At 42.5% G+C, this 18,573-nt stretch overlaps 1 protein-coding gene across 1 annotated transcript in view; it reads right to left on the bottom strand.

Annotated features, from left to right (window-relative positions):
• LPCAT3 (lysophosphatidylcholine acyltransferase 3) overlaps window positions 1-18,573 on the bottom strand; it is a 201,045-nt gene that overhangs the window by 111,384 nt on the left and 71,088 nt on the right. Inside the window, exons 4-6 of the mRNA XM_086932970.1 lie at window positions 17,449-17,542; window positions 17,100-17,137; window positions 15,404-15,582 (exon numbers count right to left, since the gene is read on the bottom strand). Of these exons, the coding sequence (XP_086789096.1) occupies window positions 15,404-15,582; window positions 17,100-17,137; window positions 17,449-17,542 (311 nt within the window). The remainder of the gene's footprint in view (window positions 1-15,403; window positions 15,583-17,099; window positions 17,138-17,448; window positions 17,543-18,573) is intronic.

The following is an 18,573-nucleotide window of genomic DNA, read 5'->3' as shown; positions in this document are numbered from 1 at the left end:
TATAGTAACAAAAGCTTGAACTTGCTAGTTTGGCCATTTGGGCCTTCATCGATAGCTTCGATTCCATGGTCATTCCGAGGTTTACTTCCTTCGATACTTAGGGGGTGTTCCCAGATCATCAGGCCACGCCGCAGGCGGGACATAATGCTTCCACTCTCCACATGTGAGTATTTTATTAGTTTGGAAGCATTCAATTTGAGATGACTTCACGTCACATCAATTGATCCACTGCACGGAGAAAACTGAAAATTGGTGACCAATCACATCACTAGCACTAAGCCCTAGAACCAATAGAAGAACAGCCTCTTACAGCAAATCACAATCCTATGCCCCAGCATTCAATCAGGCACGAACTACTAAGCCCTACATCCAATAGAAAGCCTAGTCCCAGCAGCCAATCATACTGGAAACACTAAACCCTACGACCAGGAGAAAGTCTAGTCCCAATAATCAATCTAAAACCCTAAACCTATCCACCAATCAGATCACTAGCCCTAAATCCTAACTCAATAAAATCACTGACCCAGGAACCAATCAGTAGGCTCAAATACCCAACTAATGAGAACACTATCCCTAATGAAATAGCAACACCAGATACAACCACCAATCAGTGCACACATCTAGCATTCAATAGCAGCCTTTATAAAGTCCCTAAGCCTACAGGGAATGTTTGCTGGCCAGGGGGCTGGAAGCTGCGCAATTTAGAATCTCCTAGGAGACAGACAGGCTCAAGACACACTTTGAAGTTCTGCAGGTAAGTGCCTAATAAACCACTGCTTAAACAGCTCATTAAGAACCTAGTGTGTTAATTCCTAGATTTTTCTTAAATAATTGGAGCACACAATATATGCGACAGAGTTATATAGTAATGGTCAGAGAGAGGTCTAATTTCTATACTAGCAGTTTCAGTGTTATGAGGGTGAGAACCCTAAATCATTAGATAGTCTATCCTCGAGTAAGAACGTTGTGGCGTAGAGAAAAACTTTAAATCCAATGTATCTGGATGTTGGAGATCTATCCAATGTATAATCCATAGGGAAATTAAAGGTTGCCCCAAAGAGAATCAATTTGTTGTGAAGTATTAGAGTCATAGTTCGAGAGCTCTTCCCAAAAACTGTGCTGCTCCCCATTTGGGGCATATACATTAGCATAATAGGATTTCCCCTATTTACAAATTGCTGAGATTATTCATCTGCCTTCTCGTCAGTTTAACTCTTAAGTATGGAGATATCGGGTTTCTAGGTAGCGAGAGGTAAACTACAATTTTTCTCATCAATTCCAGGAGAGTAGGCCACATCACTTATCCATTTGTTCAGAAATGAGGTAGGTTCGCTCGCTTGTATTTTAGTCTCTTGAAGTAGATTAATTTCCCCTTTCACCCGATGGAGATTATTGGTTACTTTGTGCCTTTTAGCAGGGTGATTCAGACCTTCTGGATTCGAGTGAAGGGATATTAAGGAAGTTTTTCATTTGAGCCACAAGCAACATTGCAAAAATAGCCAACCCAGATTACAAATGGGTATAACTCTCCAAGAAAGAAGGGCCAGTAAAGAAAGAACAGAGATTGATCCAAGCACTGGGCTATAATAGAATCAAGAGGTTCCAGTAAAGGTGAAAAACATTTTCCCCAAATAGCAGTAAAGCTGGCGACTAAACCAGTTCTCAAATCCCAAACCCTCCGAACTCAATCTGGCCCCCCCTTCCCCCGACCCCCCCCCCCCCAAACTAAATTAGCAATGTGGGGAAGAGGACAATATACTCGCCCCCCACGCAGGAGTAGAATATTAATTTACGAGCCCATGAACGTAGCTATAATAATTGGGCAGTTTACAACCAGTTGGTAATACCATTTCAGAAATATCACATTATATTGCTTTGAAGACATTCTGGAAAACAATCTAGGCCTTTACAGGAAGTGAAAAATTGTGCGAGAGTACAAAAATATAAGCAATTTGATACCAAAACTGATAAGATTCCATTGTTCAGAAACACAGGGGTACTTTGTTGGCATATTGAATGTCGCAAAGAATAACAGCTGCATGAAGAAGTGAATTTATTTATTGAAGGTTTTGCATAGCTCTAGCTAGGCCCATGGGTATCGGAGCGCTTTACAGCATGCCGAGCAAGGCAATAATCATTGGTTCCAGGCTACATACAATAATAAAACAATGGAGGTGACAGTCAGTAGAGGAGCACACAATAATATATACAAAGAAACAATTGTAGGTACGGGAAGGGTGGAATTACTGAAATGAGGTAGTCCTAAATAACAATGAGGGGCCAATAAAGCGCTGGCTGGGCTGGATCCGGAGGTATCGGGGCGGTGTACAGAATCAAGAGCAAGGATTTTAATCATAGGTTCAAGATCAAATAAATAAAGGACGTGAAAAGTTAGAGGAGCACACATTAACTGATACATGTAAACAATTTTAGGGTTATGAAAGATGCAGAATTAAGGAAATGAGCATTCATGATGCATGGAGAGAAGAGAAGGACATCACAAACAATAAATGTGTACACAATGGAAAAACAGGTAACAGATTAACCGAGGAACGAACAGACCACAGGAGCCTAAGGAAATCAGGATCAGTTTGACTCATGGGCTCTTGTTGAGGAGATGGTATTTCAAGTCTCTTTTGAAGCCAGGATAGGAGGGGTTGCATCGAATGTCCCTTGGGAGGGAGTTCCAGATGCTGGGAGCATTGCCTGAAAGAGCAAGTGAGTGGGTTTCCTTTTTAATTTCGGAGGTACGAAGAGAAGAGTGGTTGAGCTTTACAAAAGTCTGGCACTTCCTGCTCTTGTGGGTTTGTAGTTTAAATAGACAGTGACTGACTGAAGAACATTGTGCGTGATGCAGATGGTCTTGTAGATACATCTTCCTTCAATGGGAAGCCAGTTTAGGGACTTGAGTGCAGGCGTGATGTGTTCGTACAGTTTACAGTCTGTTGTAAGCCAGGCATGCCATGTTAAGTACTGATTTGATGGGGGCAACGTGAGTTTTCGGGGTGCCGTTGGGAATAACATTCCTGTAGTCCAGTTAAGGGAGGACCAGCGACTGAACAACCCATTTGATGGGATGAAAGATTGGATTTTTCTGAGGTGTTCAAGCGCTCCTTTGGCTGAGTTTTTGATATGGTCCTTCAGTGACAAATCTTTGTCCAGGGCGAAACCGAGGGATTTAGCGGAGTCAGATCGTATGAGCAAACAATTTAGGGCTTTGAGTTCAGAGATCCAGCCTTACATTTTTGAGGTCGCTGGGATCAGCAGATGGCCTTTTAGGAGGGGTCTGACCTCAGAGTTTTTCCATATATCTGGGATGGTTGCTATGGATGTGTAGAGGATGTTGGTAAGTTCCGTGCTGATTAGGGTGGCTCTCAAGTGGAAGAGATTGTTGGGGCAGGGGTTCTTTGGAGAGATGGATGGTGTTCACTGTGGCTGTTGGGTTGGAATATTCCTTGACAATTTTGAAGCGTTCCTTCAGGTTGTTGGTCGCAATGTTGATGCGGGCAGCAATGGCTGCTTTCTTGGCTTCTTTGATGCGCCAGTGGTAGTTGCTGATGATCGGCTCTGTCCCAGGGGTCATTGGAGGAATGCCATTGCTTCAAGATGGTAGCAGTTCCACATATTTAAACACTTAATATAGCAAGTAATGATTACATAAAGAGAAGGGGTGATCTTTCCTTCAGCAAAAAGACAAACTACATAAAGGAAAGTTCTTTGGTGACCCACAGAAGCAGAAATTACTTATCTCCATGGAAAGGCATTAGCAAATGTTTGGTAGGATCAATGTAAGTATGAAAAGCCAGAAAGATATATATATATATATATATATTCACCATCAAAACGGCAGGTTCATCATGAAGGTAAGCATTTTAATTGATTGTAGCGATGGCGATTACCCAGCTCCTTATGGTGTGTAATCTGATAGCATCATGGCGGTGGCTCTCCAGCCATCGAGGAGATCAGCATGTGAATCACTGGCATGGAAATTATTTAGATTTAGGTGCCATTTTGGGGTATGCAGACGTTCATTAGGTGCTCCGCAACTGCTTTCAACCCATTTGGAGATTTAGCTGTATCATTGGAGTGTGTGAGGCCTCACATCTCCCAAGCTGGGTCAGAGCTGCCGAACTAAGCAGTCATAGCTGATTATTTGAAATATAAAGAGAACCCCCCTTCGATAACTACTATAAGAGACTCCAGCTGTACAATACTGAACTTTTTGGAAACTTCTCTATGGATCTATGACAGTAACAAACAAATTGATTCCGAGCAGTGTACAGAATTGCTTAAAAATGTAAGTCTCCCAAACACTAGCACTGAGGAAAGAGCCATTCTTGCTGTCCCTGTTTCTGCTGAGGAAGTTTGGTTAGTCATAAAACTATCAAAGTCCTCTAAGGCCCAGGTCTCGATGGATACAGTGCATCCTGCTATAAACTTTTTGGGTCATAACTCAATACCCCTTTGTTAGACTTATATCAGTCATTTTCCTCTTAAGGAGAAATTACTGGCACACGGGTTGAAGCAGTTATTGTTGTAATTCTTAAGAAATAGAATGATTTATAAATTCTGAAAAATTACAGGCTGATATCCTGGATTAATATAGATTGTACATTCTATGTTAAAGTTCTTGCCACACGGTTGAATAAACTAATTCACCCCACCCAAGTTGGATTAGTTAACAATAGACTGCCCAGTGATCATATCAGAATGTTTTGCCACGTTATTGAAAAGGCCATGCTGTCAACAATAGCCCTTGATACTGAAAAGGCATTTGACAAGGTATCCTGACACTTCTTGAAAGCAGTTCTTCACAAATTCAACCTCGGAGAAGACTTTATCCAAATGATTATGGCCTCGTGCACTCATCCTAATACTGGAGTTAAACTCAATGGTACTATTTAGACTAAAAACAGGGAAAGAAACAAGGCGGTCTACTTTCCCCGGCACCCTTTCTTCTAGTAATTGAACCTTTATTACAAGCCATAGGCTATTGCAGTATTTACATTTGGTAATCTTACGGTTAAAGTGGCTCATTAGTGGATGATAATACGCTGAAACCTCTATTCTGGCCTTGACAAAACTAATGTAACCTATCCACTAGTATAAGTATATACATTAAATAAAAATAAATAGAAGTTATGGCCGTGCATAAATTGGGTGGAGGTAAAGTAGTCCCAGGCATGTGTGGCCTATACTGGCAAAATAATTTATAAATAACTTCAATATTGAATTTAATGGTAATCTGAATGAATCCCTTAAACATTAAAAACAGATTACAGAAGGTAATTAAAATCTTGGAAAGCTCGTCCCCACAATTTCTGACTGAGAGGGAGAATTGAAAAACTAAAAAAGGACGATTACAACCATTAATAATATGATTTATATGACTAATCTCCACATTAAAAGGCTTCTTTTGTAAACTGGAAAATGCATTCAACAAATTCCGCTCTGAAAAAAATTAAGATTACATAAAAGCTTGGGAGGGGCCAGATTAGCCAACTATACAGCCAAACAGCAGACCGCCAATGACAGTAAAAATTGTAATCTGGCGGGCGGTGCACATACTGGTTTGGCGGTGTGGGATAGGGACAGTAGCGTGGCAGTCCCGCTCCCATGCCGCCAAACTCGAAATCAGGTCCTTAATACCTACTGGAAGCTGTGGACCCCAGACTAAGCAATATTTATTTAAACTACAAACACTACAGAAAAATAAAGTAACAAGCATTCATCAAACAAGTATACAAATGATTAAACATTCTTTTTAATTATATATCTATCAACATTTCAACGGGAAGGTTGGAGCTTTTCTAAAATCATCTGAGGCCTCCCATCCCCCATATTATATTCTGAGGAAGGGGGGGCCGCAGAGAAATATAGCAAAATCGCAAAGGGAAAAAAACACCCACGAAAAATGAAGAAAAAAAAAAAAAAGGATCCCAGAACACTACAAAGTCGTACAAGCAAACTGTTTGAGCATCGGAGGAGCAAAGCTTTGCAATGTCAAAAACCTATTTCTGATCCCACCACCAAGAGGCAGGCATACCCAAACGTAGACTTAAGAAAGAGGACCACACACATTTACCTTTTAAATACAGTTCAAAAACACATTCAGAATTTATTTTTTTTAAGTGCAAAAAAACAGGCACCTAAAAGAAGAAGTTACTGGCCTTCGGTAACACTTTTCCCCGATGGATACCCAGTCTGGATCCGGAAAACTTTTCAATTCACCTTGTTGGGCGCTGGATGAAGCCAATACAAAGAGCATGTGTGAGAAAATTGTTACTAATGAGCCCCATACATTCTCAGTAAAAGAAAATGGGAGGTGACGAGGACTCAAGAAAAAAAAGTGTTACCGAAGGTAGTTAGCTTGTTCTTCAACTGGATATGTATTGCCCAAGATTCCTCATACGGAAACACAAACCTTCCACCAAGAGAAGCATCTTCAGAGCATCTATGAAATCGACCATCAAGAATTGCTAAAGTACAGCTAAAACAAACATCAACCATGATCGAGGGTCAATTCACTGCTGTGCTCACTATGCAGGACCGTGGTTTTCCTACAGACACAACGGCTTTGAAATTCACAGATTTCTCTCCAGAAGTTCAGGTTTAAAGACACAAACCTATCTAAAAAACTGCCACAAGATATTGATCTCAAAGAAGACTACAAAAAGAAAATGGCGACTACTTAGAAACAGGCTGGAAAACATTCCTCTGAGCTCAATAATGAAGGACCAACCAGCAAATTACAGGTGGAAACCCAAACTCCTGCTTCCAAGAGTTCTAATTACTTCCTGCTTCTGCTTCACTTTTTGTCTTTGTGTTGATGCAAAACATTCCATGTAAGCTTGGAACGACTATTGAGACTAATTGACTAGCAAAAGATCTTGGCCTCAAACCTTCATCTTGCATCTCACCTGGTTTTTAAGCAGCTAACAATGGCACTAATAAATGTATTTGGGTACACCAAGAGGCAATTTAATCTTTCGAAGTCCAGACCCCACATAAGTTCTTAGGACTACACAAAGTGCTCCCTCCAATAGTGTGGTAGAGCCCATACAGCAAACATAGCTACCCAGGGCGTAGGGCTCCATGCATGCTACACATGTGTGGGTGAGAGTCCTTTTATAAAATAAGGACTCCTTCCTGTTAGGAGATCGGTGTTGAGGAAATGCATCTTGACTGCTCAAACCTTTATATACAAGAGGAGCAGGAAAGCCCAGGCTCACGTTCCAAAAAGGCCTTTGATGCATGTGGATAGCGGTCAGGAGTCCCAAATTCATATAAAAGTCTCGGACATCACAATAGACGGTGATGATGTTCTAATTTAGATACTAGTCACTGAAATTGATAGCAAAGTTTGAAACCGCATAGTGTCATCAGAAGGACGTTAAAGTTTCGAGAAAAAAAAATGGGTTAAAACATGAGAAAATTATGCAGAAATCAGATTCCTGGCATTTCTAGCATTCAGAAAAAACAGAAAGATGTGATAAATGGATCCAACCCAGCACATGTAGCCAACAGCAAACCCCACTGTAGCCTAGCAACAAAATGATTCCCAATTAGCATACTTGAAAAAACACGTGTATATGAGGAAGGTATCGTTTCTTACCTGTAATTCCAGCTCTCTGGTACTGCTACTTCCAGGATAGTCATAAGCGCTGAATAGTCCCACCCACAAGCGGGAGACCCCGGGACACTTTTTCCAATATATCTTATGTCATGAAGGTTGCCTTTCTTCATGAAGGCTTTGAAAAGTCACTTAAAGCCAGAATGCAGCCTGAAGGACAAGGCTACAGTGGTCAGAATTATTTATCTTGAAGTGGCAAGAGGATAGACTCCAAAGAGATATGCACTTAATGCATAAATAATTTGACAAGGGCACAGTAAAAGAACATTCACAAACCCTTTTGCTAAGAGACAAACTGATAAAGAAGTGCAGCGGAAAGTAGCCCATAGGCTACCATTAAAAGTAAAAAAACTAAAAAAAATTTTTTTAAAAAGGAGACGGTATCTTTAAGAACAGAGACCTCCAATATGCTCAGTCAGAGGCAGTTACCGCAGTTCTTTTTGAAGGCTGTACTAGCTGATTAATTGCGGAGTATTAAAGTGTTAGTCTACTCCACCAGGGAGGCTTGCTTAGGACAATCATGAAAATACCCCTACAAAAGAATTGGATTACAGGTTTAAAAAAAAAAAAAACTATACCGTATCTCGTACGAGATTTCTATGTACAGTCCTAAGCATTAAATAGAGTAGGAAGACCATCCACCCTGAAGCGGTTGAGTCAACAAACCAAAAGAGTGAGAAACAGCTAGGCAAATACATTTGAGGGATGCCTGTCCTGCTTGAGCTTCTGCTCTAGCATCTGTGTCAAGGCATTAGTGCCAAGTGAATGTGTGGACTGATCTCCATGTAAAAGCTTTGCAGAGGTCTGTCAATGGGATACTTCTCAAAGCAGTAGTGGCTGCCTTGCCTCTAGTAGAGTGCGTTTTAGATTTACAAGTGAGATTTATTAGTTAGTTGATGGAGCAAGGACTCCTAGAAAAGAGACTTGCTCGGAAGCAATCCTCTCATTTAACTCCCTAACTGTACATGTTACTAATTACGTATTGTGTAAAACTAATACACACCACATAAAAAACGTGGGTTAGTGAAGCTTGCATATGTGTTTGCTAACATGAATAACTCAAGTGGCTTTCTAAAATGGCTGCAAAAGGGATATCTTAATTGCGCATGCGCCAACTGCACCTACGCAGTATGACGAGCTATGGCTTGGAGGGAAATTCTTGCGCATGAGCGGAAGGTACTAATATGGAGTCTTGAAGACCCGCGTGCTTTACATCTGCTTGCTTGAAACTAAACAGTGAATTTACTAATGCCAATGCATGGAAAGTATTAATAAGTAAAGGGGATTAGAGTCGAGAAGGGTGGTATACAGTGAACCCATTTATTCTTAAAAGTGACATCTATCTTTCTGACTTTATTATTAGTGCGCATTTGAATCTCTTGGGTATGTCTGGAGTGAGCCTTGTCACAGGGGTTTTGTGCATGGCAAGTGGAAGTCAGCCCGGAAGGATGACGTGGTTCAAGAAGAGTGCAAGGACTGCCTGAAGCCTGAGAACCGGCAGTACAAGACCTGAATGAATAAGACCACAAATTAAAGTTAAACATTTGTATTGGATGTAATGTGAATGCGGGCGAGAAAATAAAATGTGAATAAAAATTAAGGGGATGGATCAACGAACAATGGGTTGACTGAAAAGGGTGACATGTAAGCATGGTGTGATGGGCATCCCCCCTTGCCTGTCCAATCAGAGTTAGTATTTTTACGACATTGAAACATTAATGGGTGGTACATGAGGAACGAAAAGGTATAATTGATGTAGTTTTTAGTTAGAGAGACGTTGATGCTGAATGCTGCAGAGCTCGGGATGCTGTTGGAGTAGCGAGTGATACTGATGAAGAAATGAATGCAGAGTTTAATATCCTAAATTATTAGGATTAGAAAGAAGATCGCAGAAGAATCTCGAGGAGTAAGTGTCAGAGAGGGGTGCGACGTGACCGTCTGTGCTAGAGAGGTCATCTATCCTGTCCTGAATCCTATCCTGAAGTCTTGGTCTCCTGAACTATCCCGGGGGACCCCTATCAGCCCTTTCGCCAGGGGGTTGGCCTTCACACCATCCTAGGTAACTATCACTTTCGTGAGTTTGCAGATGTTCCTTTCTCTCAGTCCTCTCCTTTCCAAGCATAAGTCATTGCAAGTTTGAAGTATGTGCTGATGATTTGATTAATTTAATCTTCTCTCCTATGAGTAATGGTGAATGTGCTGTACTTGAAGTGGTTCACATGCAAATAATTTAGATAAAGACGTAAAACATTCCCGAGTCTGTGGTTATTTACTTTAAAGTATAAAGGTTAGAATTCAGTTAATTTTCACCATCAACTAGTTCAACTAATGGTCCATCGACTAGAGTATAGAACTTTTTGATTAGTGAATGGTTGATTATGAGTAAAGGAATAATCAATCTTGAAGTATGAAAAAGGTATAAACTTGGACTCCAGCAGTTTACTCAAATTGTGCGTGTGTTTATGGGCCCAGGTGAGTATATGGTATTGGAGTATCTGTTGCTGGTATGCCGCTGGATCAACAGCATAGGATGCAAGAGACAATCCACCTGGATTGCAGATAGATTTGGTTTTATCTAGGGAGAATTTTAAACACTCTTTACATCCAGCGAGTGGAGAACGCTCTGCTGGAGAAGAAAGTGGATAAAGAGATTATCTTATTTGCGGGAAATGGAGACCTAGTATGGGTACGCAACACTACTTTTGAAGAGTGGAAGACTTATAAGCACAAAGGACCTGTATATTACCAACTCTACGAGCTAATGTTATAGCCACAAGGAAGGCAGTTTTCCAAGTGAGATGTTGATGTTGAAGTGATGCCTTATGAACAGGCTCAAAAGGAAGAAGCATATGGCGAGAAAGCGTTCTGTTCAAGTCCCATGGTGGAAAGGGATGTCTTATGGGAAGAAAAACCTTATTTAACCCTCCCAGGAAATCTTTAGTAACTGGAATCCTAAAGAAAGAGGTTTGTGAAGGACTTTTCCTGTATGCAGACAGGTAGGCTTTGATGGAAGAGAACTGGAGGCCACATTTAGAAATGTGCAACAAATATGGGAGAATGACATCCTCCTGGCAAGATGTGGTATCGATCTGCCTGGAAGAGCACCAAATGCAAAATCTCCTTTTAAATGTGTATGCTGATCGCACAGATGGACGCTTTGCTTCCTTTAGAATGTCCAAAGAGTCCCGAGGTAGATTCAGACGGTCATACTGCACTCTCTCAGGAGCCATGCTGCCAAACTCAAGATGAGGTTGGGGTGTATTAGTTGATCTCTGAACTTCGTGAGAAGGTCTGGCCTGCATGGCCGCCCGAGATGTGGTCGAAGCGACCAGCGAGTAGATCTGGACAGACCTCCTGTCTTGGGATGCCAAGATCGAGGACTTGAACACACCTCTGATTCTCTTGCTTGCACACTTTTGAGTGTTGGCAAAATTCCACACAACACTGAGGATACACTGGATGCCATACTACACAATGGTTCTTACAATTCATCAGAGCCCAATTGTTGTGGGATGGTACCAGGAATCGCATATCTAGTCACAGTAAGTTACAGGGTAACTTGTTGTATGCAAGTATGGTTTCAACTGACCCACACAGTTAGGGAGGCAATGCTATGGCCTTCATTGAAGTTTTCCTTTATACAATTTGATTCACTACGCAGACTGAAGGCCATGCTTTTTCAGAAGGATGTGGCCTTAACCTCTTCCGGAGAGACGTTTGATCTCTAGGTTGCAAGGTCTTCATCTGAGATACAGGCACTAGTCTGAACGACCTTCCTGCTCCATTTCGAGTAAATGGTTCATCGTAACTTCAATGTGTTTGATAGGATGGGGATCATGCACCTATTTAAGAGCATAGGCTCTGTACTATTGAGCACCTTTGAGACAATCTTCTGAGTTGTTCCAGCTTTCATACACTCCGTATTGGGAAGCAATTTGGAGGGCTTCATATGGTCCTACTACTTGTAGTGGGTATCCTAGTTTTGATTTTCCTTGTTCGCAATATATTCACTGTTTTAGCACCTTGGTAGAATTCTGCCTTCTATTTACTTTGTTGGCGCCTGTAATCTTGTAGCTTTGCTTCAGTATAATGATTGTCGCAGCAAACATGTTTTATAAACTAATCACGCCGCTTCAATAAATGCTTATTGAAAACGCCCCCAATGTTTATTGTCAGCATCTCTGAGACCAAGTGAGCACGTGTGACTGCGAGAAAAGTACTGCACTGTTCCCACAATCCCTGAAGGATCAACGGTCGTCATGTTTGATAGTTGCCAGAAACCATTTGCTCCCTGGTAAGGTTAGGGGGCTTATGTTGGCACTGTGAGCTAGCTGGTCTAAAGGCGAATATATCCTTTGGGGCGATGTCCGGAATCAGTCTAGACACCAGTCCCTTAGTTGATGTTGTCCAAACGTGCAGATCCTATGTATTTTTAGGAACTACACAACAGTGGTTTTCGTCAAATGCCCTGCTAAGCGCATCTGCCTGGACATTCTGAACACATGGCAGGTGAGCAGCTATTAGCTTCAAATTCCTGGTGAGGAGCCAGTGCCAGATCGTATGAGCTTCTCGCGACAGGGCTCTGGACGGTGTTCATCCCTGCTTGCTCAGGTAGTACAGGGTGGTTGTATGGGGTTGGTCGCAAACGAAGGATACAAATCCTTGAGTGTCTGATGAACGGCACGAAGTTAGAGGAGGTGGATATGGTATGTTTTTTCCCCTCGAGGAGCATATTTCTCGTTTCTGCAGGTGACCCATGTGGGCTCCCCACTCTAGCAGAGAGGCATCCGTCAAAATGGTCTGCGTTGGGTCCTGCTGGTGAAAAGGCCATTCCCGCAGGAGATTTCAGGGAATACCAATATTGCAGGGATTCAACAGCATGAGTGGATAGGGTGATCTTGGCCTCCCAGTTCCCTGAGAACTGGTTCCAATGATCCCCCAAGCCCTCCTGAAGAGGGTTCATGTTGAGGAGAGCATTGGGAGCCAGAAATATGCAGGAGGCCATCGAGGCGAGGAGACTTTGCGGCCTGTTGGGAGGGCTATCTGCTTGAGTGTGCAACACTTCTGGAGAATGGATAAACGTTGTTCCTCCAAAGGAAACTTTTCCTGCAGTGCGTTGTTGGTAGCCCCTAAATAGAACAACATCCGGACTGGTGTTGATGTGGAATTTTGAATATTGACATCAAGACCCAATCGATGAAAATCGCAAGTCCATGGGAAAAACAATTGGGCATCTGGAAATGAGGACGCCTTGATCAGCCAGTCGTCCGGATATGGATTGACAAAGATCCTATGTGTTCATAGATGCTCTGTGTAAATAGAATCTGCTTTCATGGTCACCCCCCCCCCCCCTTTTTGCTGGTGTCATTATGGTTTTCTGACTAGTCTGACTGGGATCCTGGTAACCAGGACCCCAGTCTCTGTGCTTCCTCCCTAAATTAAACATGGCGAGTACTTGGGTACACTCCAGATTGGCTTGCTGGTCCAGACAGGTAGGTTCGGAACAAATGTTGCTGTACTTTTGATTTTTCTAGTCCTACTGCTTTCTAAGTATCCATCACAGTCTTCATTCTACCCATTTCGCCGAAGAGAGTGGGACCCAAAAAGGGTAAGTTCTGAAGACGTAGTTGAGCTGCAGGCTTCAGTGATGTCAGTCTCAGCAATCCAGGTCTGCATAATGAGACCCTATAACAGTAACTGTAGGCGGCCATAATAGAGGAATCCGCTGCCACACTGATGACATGGTTAGAGACCATGGCTAATTCCTAGACGATTTTAAGAAAATCTTCCCCATGTTCTTTTGGATGGTGATACACGAAGTGGAGGATGGAAACCCACAAAGTTAGACTATCTCCCTAGGAAGGCTGTGGCGCTGGCCGCTTTCATAGACATAGCAACTGTGTTACGGACCTTGTGGCCCGACGAGTCAAACCTTTTGCTCTTCTTATCCAGGGCGGAAGTAGCTGATGGAGACACAACGTGAAATGTAGATGCAGTTAATATCACCACTGAGTCAGGTGAAGGTTCAGCCTGCAAAAAGAGCAGATCTTGCTCAGGAGGGCGGCATTTCTTCTGGAGCCTGGAGGGTGGAGACTGCAGTAGCTGGAGTGAGGAACAATTCCATGACAAAACTGGAATTTCTATCCAGTAATGGAGATTTGGAGCAAGAATCAGATAATGGATAGATTTTCCTTCATTTGGTAGGTTTCGATGTTCATCTGCTTTTCTAAGTCTTTGACGCGGACCACTCTAGTTAGCGGTTAGTTCTCGACGCGGACCGCCTACCTCTCGGCGCCGGTGAGTTGAAATCCCTAGACGTCGATGCATTTCTTGACATCGGTTGGTGGTGTGAAGCAAGCCTCATTGTCGCATAATTGTTTGACGTTGTGCGTTGATGCTTATACGACGTTGAGCCAGTCAAAAACAGCACGCATGACCGTGCCGTACCTCCGGTCGACGTCAGCTGGGCAGATAGCGTTTTCTTCCCGTAAAAACAGATCTCAGACCTCCCACAACCACTGGAGGCTGAGGGAAGAGCTCCCATGGAAGAATTACCAGAGGTCCCACTGGCTTCTTGAGATCGTCTTTCTTCCAGCCCGCAAACTTTCTCTCAATCATACCGGGTTTGTCTGGAGAAGGTCATGCAGATGCCACAGGAGGTTGGAAGGTGAGAAGATGGTAGGCAGATGAAGTTCTCGTGGGAGTCTGTTTTGGCCTTTTTCCTGCCACAGCGAGGACATCTGTCGAAAAGAGAAGGCATTTTAGACAGAAAAAATACCTTTTACCTTTATCCTGTCAAAAGACATCGAGTGTAGCAAAAGACACTGAACTTTGAAGTTCTATTTGGAAGTAAAAAACCTAAAAAGGGAGGAGTTCAATGGTCAATTGGTCCTGTCAGCAGGAGCTGGAAAAAGAACTGGAACGATGGAATTCTGGAGGGCTTGCTGTTCTTATAGACACAGTTTCCTTTATCTTTACTTATAATCTCAGCCTATGGACTGCATTGCCCTGCATTCCATCATCTCAGTTTCTCTCATATCAAAAGGGATTGTGAAGGTTCTTTCACTGTGCCCTTTCAAAATTATTTATGCATTAAGTGCATATCTCCTTGGAGTCTCTCCTTTTACCACTTCAAGATGAATTCTTACCACTGTAGCCTTGTCCTTTATGCTGCATTAAGTGACTTTTCAAGGACTTCCTGAAGAAAGGCGAACTTAAGATATATTTGAAAAAGTGCTCCGGGGGTTCGCCCACAGGCGGTCGGGACTATTCAACACTTATGACTATACATGGAAATCCCATACAAGAGAATCTGCTCAAAGACGTATCCATTAGAAAGAATGGATTATGAACTGGTCCCTTGAATGGAGATTATTGGCCAGAGTTAGAATGGTAGCAGGAGAATAGGCTAGGGTCCAAAATGAGGAAACTCGTGTCCAATAAAGTAAAACAGGGTTTGAGTACATGAAATTTAAGAATGCAACAAAGAATGCAGAAGATGGATGTTCAATGGCAGAGCAGTTTGTAGGTCGTGGAGTGGTAGAGCATGTGGACTTGTAGAGCAGATTAAGGTGCTTAAAGATAGGCTTTTGCCTTGAATTAAGTGAATCAGCAGAACATGAAGAGCTGGGGATGTTGTGGATCAGAATTGTGGTGCACCAACAGAGTTTTGGGATGCCTGTAGCTAGGTTGGTTGGTCTCAGAAGATTTTCATTAGTTGCATTTAAATCCATTGTCCACCCATACTACACACCGTGGCCAATCACCCACCTGTTGGGCCTCTGCCCTGGCACATCAGTCAGCTCCCCATTAGCCATCTTCTGGTAGTTCCTAAAAGAAAATTGTGGCCCCACCAGGAAGCCACCATAAAAGTAGGAGAATCCGGCCACCTCCAGGAAGGAGGGAACGTGCTGCACCAAAAACTGCTCTTGCTCTGGGGCAACTTTGCCCTGTGGGGTAAAAAGATCAGTTACTAGAGTACCGTAGAGGTCATACAAACCCTCCATAAACACAAGAAAATACATCACAGATTCCCTATTTAATATGATGTTTTAAGAATTCATGTTCAGCACAGCAACGTGATGGAAACCAAATTCATACTTTTTGCAAGAGTTACTGCATCTTTTTATAGTGGGACTTGGGAAGTGTTAGTCATCAGTATTCATCTACCTTTCAAGTCCAGTTTTAAGGGTCATAAAATAGAGGAATACATCTAATAAATTGAGAGCAGAACCAGGTTAACCTACGGGAACAGTAATGAAGATGCTCTAAACAAGGCTGTCATAGTAATACCTATTTAAGTTCCCCTTCCACCATTTTGTAATTTCTAAAAATCGAAAGACATTCGACCAGTTCTTGTTTGGTAGTTCTATTAACAGCGTGCGTGGCACACGATTTTCCCATGTGCTATAGAGTACAAATACACATGGCTAGCTTTGGAAGAGCAATAGACAAAAGCAGGTACCATGGGAGACTATGGAGCATTCATGAGACAGACCACACATTCAAGCAATGGTTCACTTTCTTTGAAGATGATCGGTCTTACACCCTTGTGAGGGGCTCCCCAGCATTTATGGAATGATTTGATACATAGACAGAAGAGACACTGCATATGCAATTAGGGCATGTGATTGACATTTTTTTACAGCATCATATCCAATGCATGCTTTAGTTGTAAATATCAAGTTGGATTTTGAAACTCATGCCAACTTCCACTTTAGCCTATCAACTAATAACTTAAAGCTGATAACATTTATGGAATGCAGGGTTCTTGGAACCAGTTACCAACAGCACTGGGGTCAAAGTGCGAGTAGTCTACCATACACACTATTCTCTGATCGAATCATTTTTGGGGCCAAAGTGCAAGCAGTATACTGTAAGCCTCCGTAGATATTCAAGTTGAATGTCAAAGTACTCCCTATGCAGCCTCGGCAATCAAGTGCTCCATTTCATAGTTGCTACGTGTTGATCAAGCAAGGACTGCTTAAGATTCCCTTTGGTCAGTGGTTAGGACCATTCACCTGGTATCAGAGGGGTCATGCCAAACTAATCCGCGTAGGCACAGGGAGTTACTAAAAGCTACAGACTGCAGAGTTGGGTAAAGAGGGATTGGGTTACAGCAATCTTCCCAGCATTATTTTAAGGAACCATCACGTGGTAGTCCCTGAAAGTCATTCAAATTCAAAGTGAAACCACAGGAGATTATGCTTTACTTTTTGCTGCCCTTCAGTGGAAGGAGTCTGTGTCTCTCCCATTTCAATGAAGAGGAGTCTGAGTGGCAATGTCCATAAAAATGATCTCAGATTGAATACTGGGGTCCCACAGAAAAAAATCGTGAAAATGAGCTCCCATAAGTGAGGTCCTATGCGACTAGACTAGTTTTTACCAGTTCCATACGGGATAGCACAACACAATCACAATGGCATTACACCCCAGACTGAGACTAGAAAAAGAAGGGGGCACATACCTCCGCTTTCCCTCCATCATAATAATCAAAGGCGATACCTGAAAAATGAGAAAATAATTGATGAATGTAAAAAAAAAAAAAACTACCCCACCCCAGAGAGGCAGGACCTTTATGGATGGGCCCCACTAGTGAAGAAGCAGATTGGAAGTTTAAGACCATTAAAGGGGGGCGAGCAGAGAATAAGAGGGGAGGCATCAACCTTCGAACTAACGAGGGTAATTCTTTTAATTCTAGTCGAGACATTAACAGATAATCTTTCCAGGGCACAGCTCAACGAGACGTTAAAATACAGCAATTGATACAGCAGGGTGGAATGAGAAGGCAGGGTGGTAAAATATCACCCACTCACCAATAAGTTTTAGACTGAGCACACAGTGCGGCATCGTCCACTTGATGTCATACGTATCAGTGGCTGTGAAATAGTACCCAGACAGCAAATACAACTGAAACAGAAGGAAAGACCAGGCTCTTAATGACTTTCTATTTTTACACCAAAATCAGCATCTCACAATCCTCCACTTTATCAAATTCCACCCATCACATGTGTGTGAAGCCATTAATAAGCCCATGTGCGACAAAGCAGTCACGTAATAAAATAAAAGGCAGACCATGGACAGCCGAGCATCAGTCCATCAGGAAACAGACTAGTTTCCCTACTAGAGTTTAAGAAGGGCAAACGTCTGAAGCCCAATGTAAAGACCCAGTACATTTTATCTTTGCGACATACAACATGTGGTCTTCACTCAGTACAAAACGTATCCATTAATTAAATCAGCTTCGCAAATGTAGATTATTTTGGATAGCCACATTTTATTTAAGTGGCTCCCTAACACTCTATAGCTTTTGGAATACTCTATGACCAGACACCTTGAGTCTTCCAAACTTGCTGTCCAGTCTACAGTACTTTGTGGCGTGGTGCACATCTTAAGGACCTGAAAGTCTGACAAATCTAGCATTAGGTACCGCTGGGGTAATCTATAAAAAGGGTTACACATTTTTCTTGAGCTGAATCTGCATTTACAAGACTTTATAGTTTTTAGCAAGGTAGCATTTCTGAAACTAGGGCCATATTCCAGTCCAGACTGGACTCGAGTGTCCGGGCACAAAAAATCCAGCAGAAGCTCTAGTAATTCCGAGACACAGATCCATAATGAAAGACTCAGGGTGTGCACATGAGACTCACAACCATAGACCATGGACGGGGGGGCTGGGGGGGGGGGGGGGGGGGGGTACAACCCAATTTGTTCTTTAATTTACATAAACTCACTTTATTGCTAAGTTGTGTAATTCCAGGGCGCTCCAGATGTTCAGTGCCTTGTGTGCTTGGAGTTGAATATGTGTTTTGTACAGTTTGTTCTCCAGCTCAGCCTGGACAGCACTTGCAGTCGTCCTATCCCTTCCAATTGCTAATTACCATTGTTTAGTGAAGCTGTCCAACAAGCTTCATAGAATACAGATCGGTCCACTGCTGACT

The sequence above is a fragment of the Lissotriton vulgaris genome, chromosome 7, assembly GCF_964263255.1.
Source record: "Lissotriton vulgaris chromosome 7, aLisVul1.2, whole genome shotgun sequence".
In the NCBI taxonomy this organism is placed as follows: domain Eukaryota; kingdom Metazoa; phylum Chordata; class Amphibia; order Caudata; family Salamandridae; genus Lissotriton; species Lissotriton vulgaris.
The sequence above is the reverse complement of the archived record's forward strand: the minus strand, read 5'-3'. Positions and strand labels throughout refer to the sequence as shown.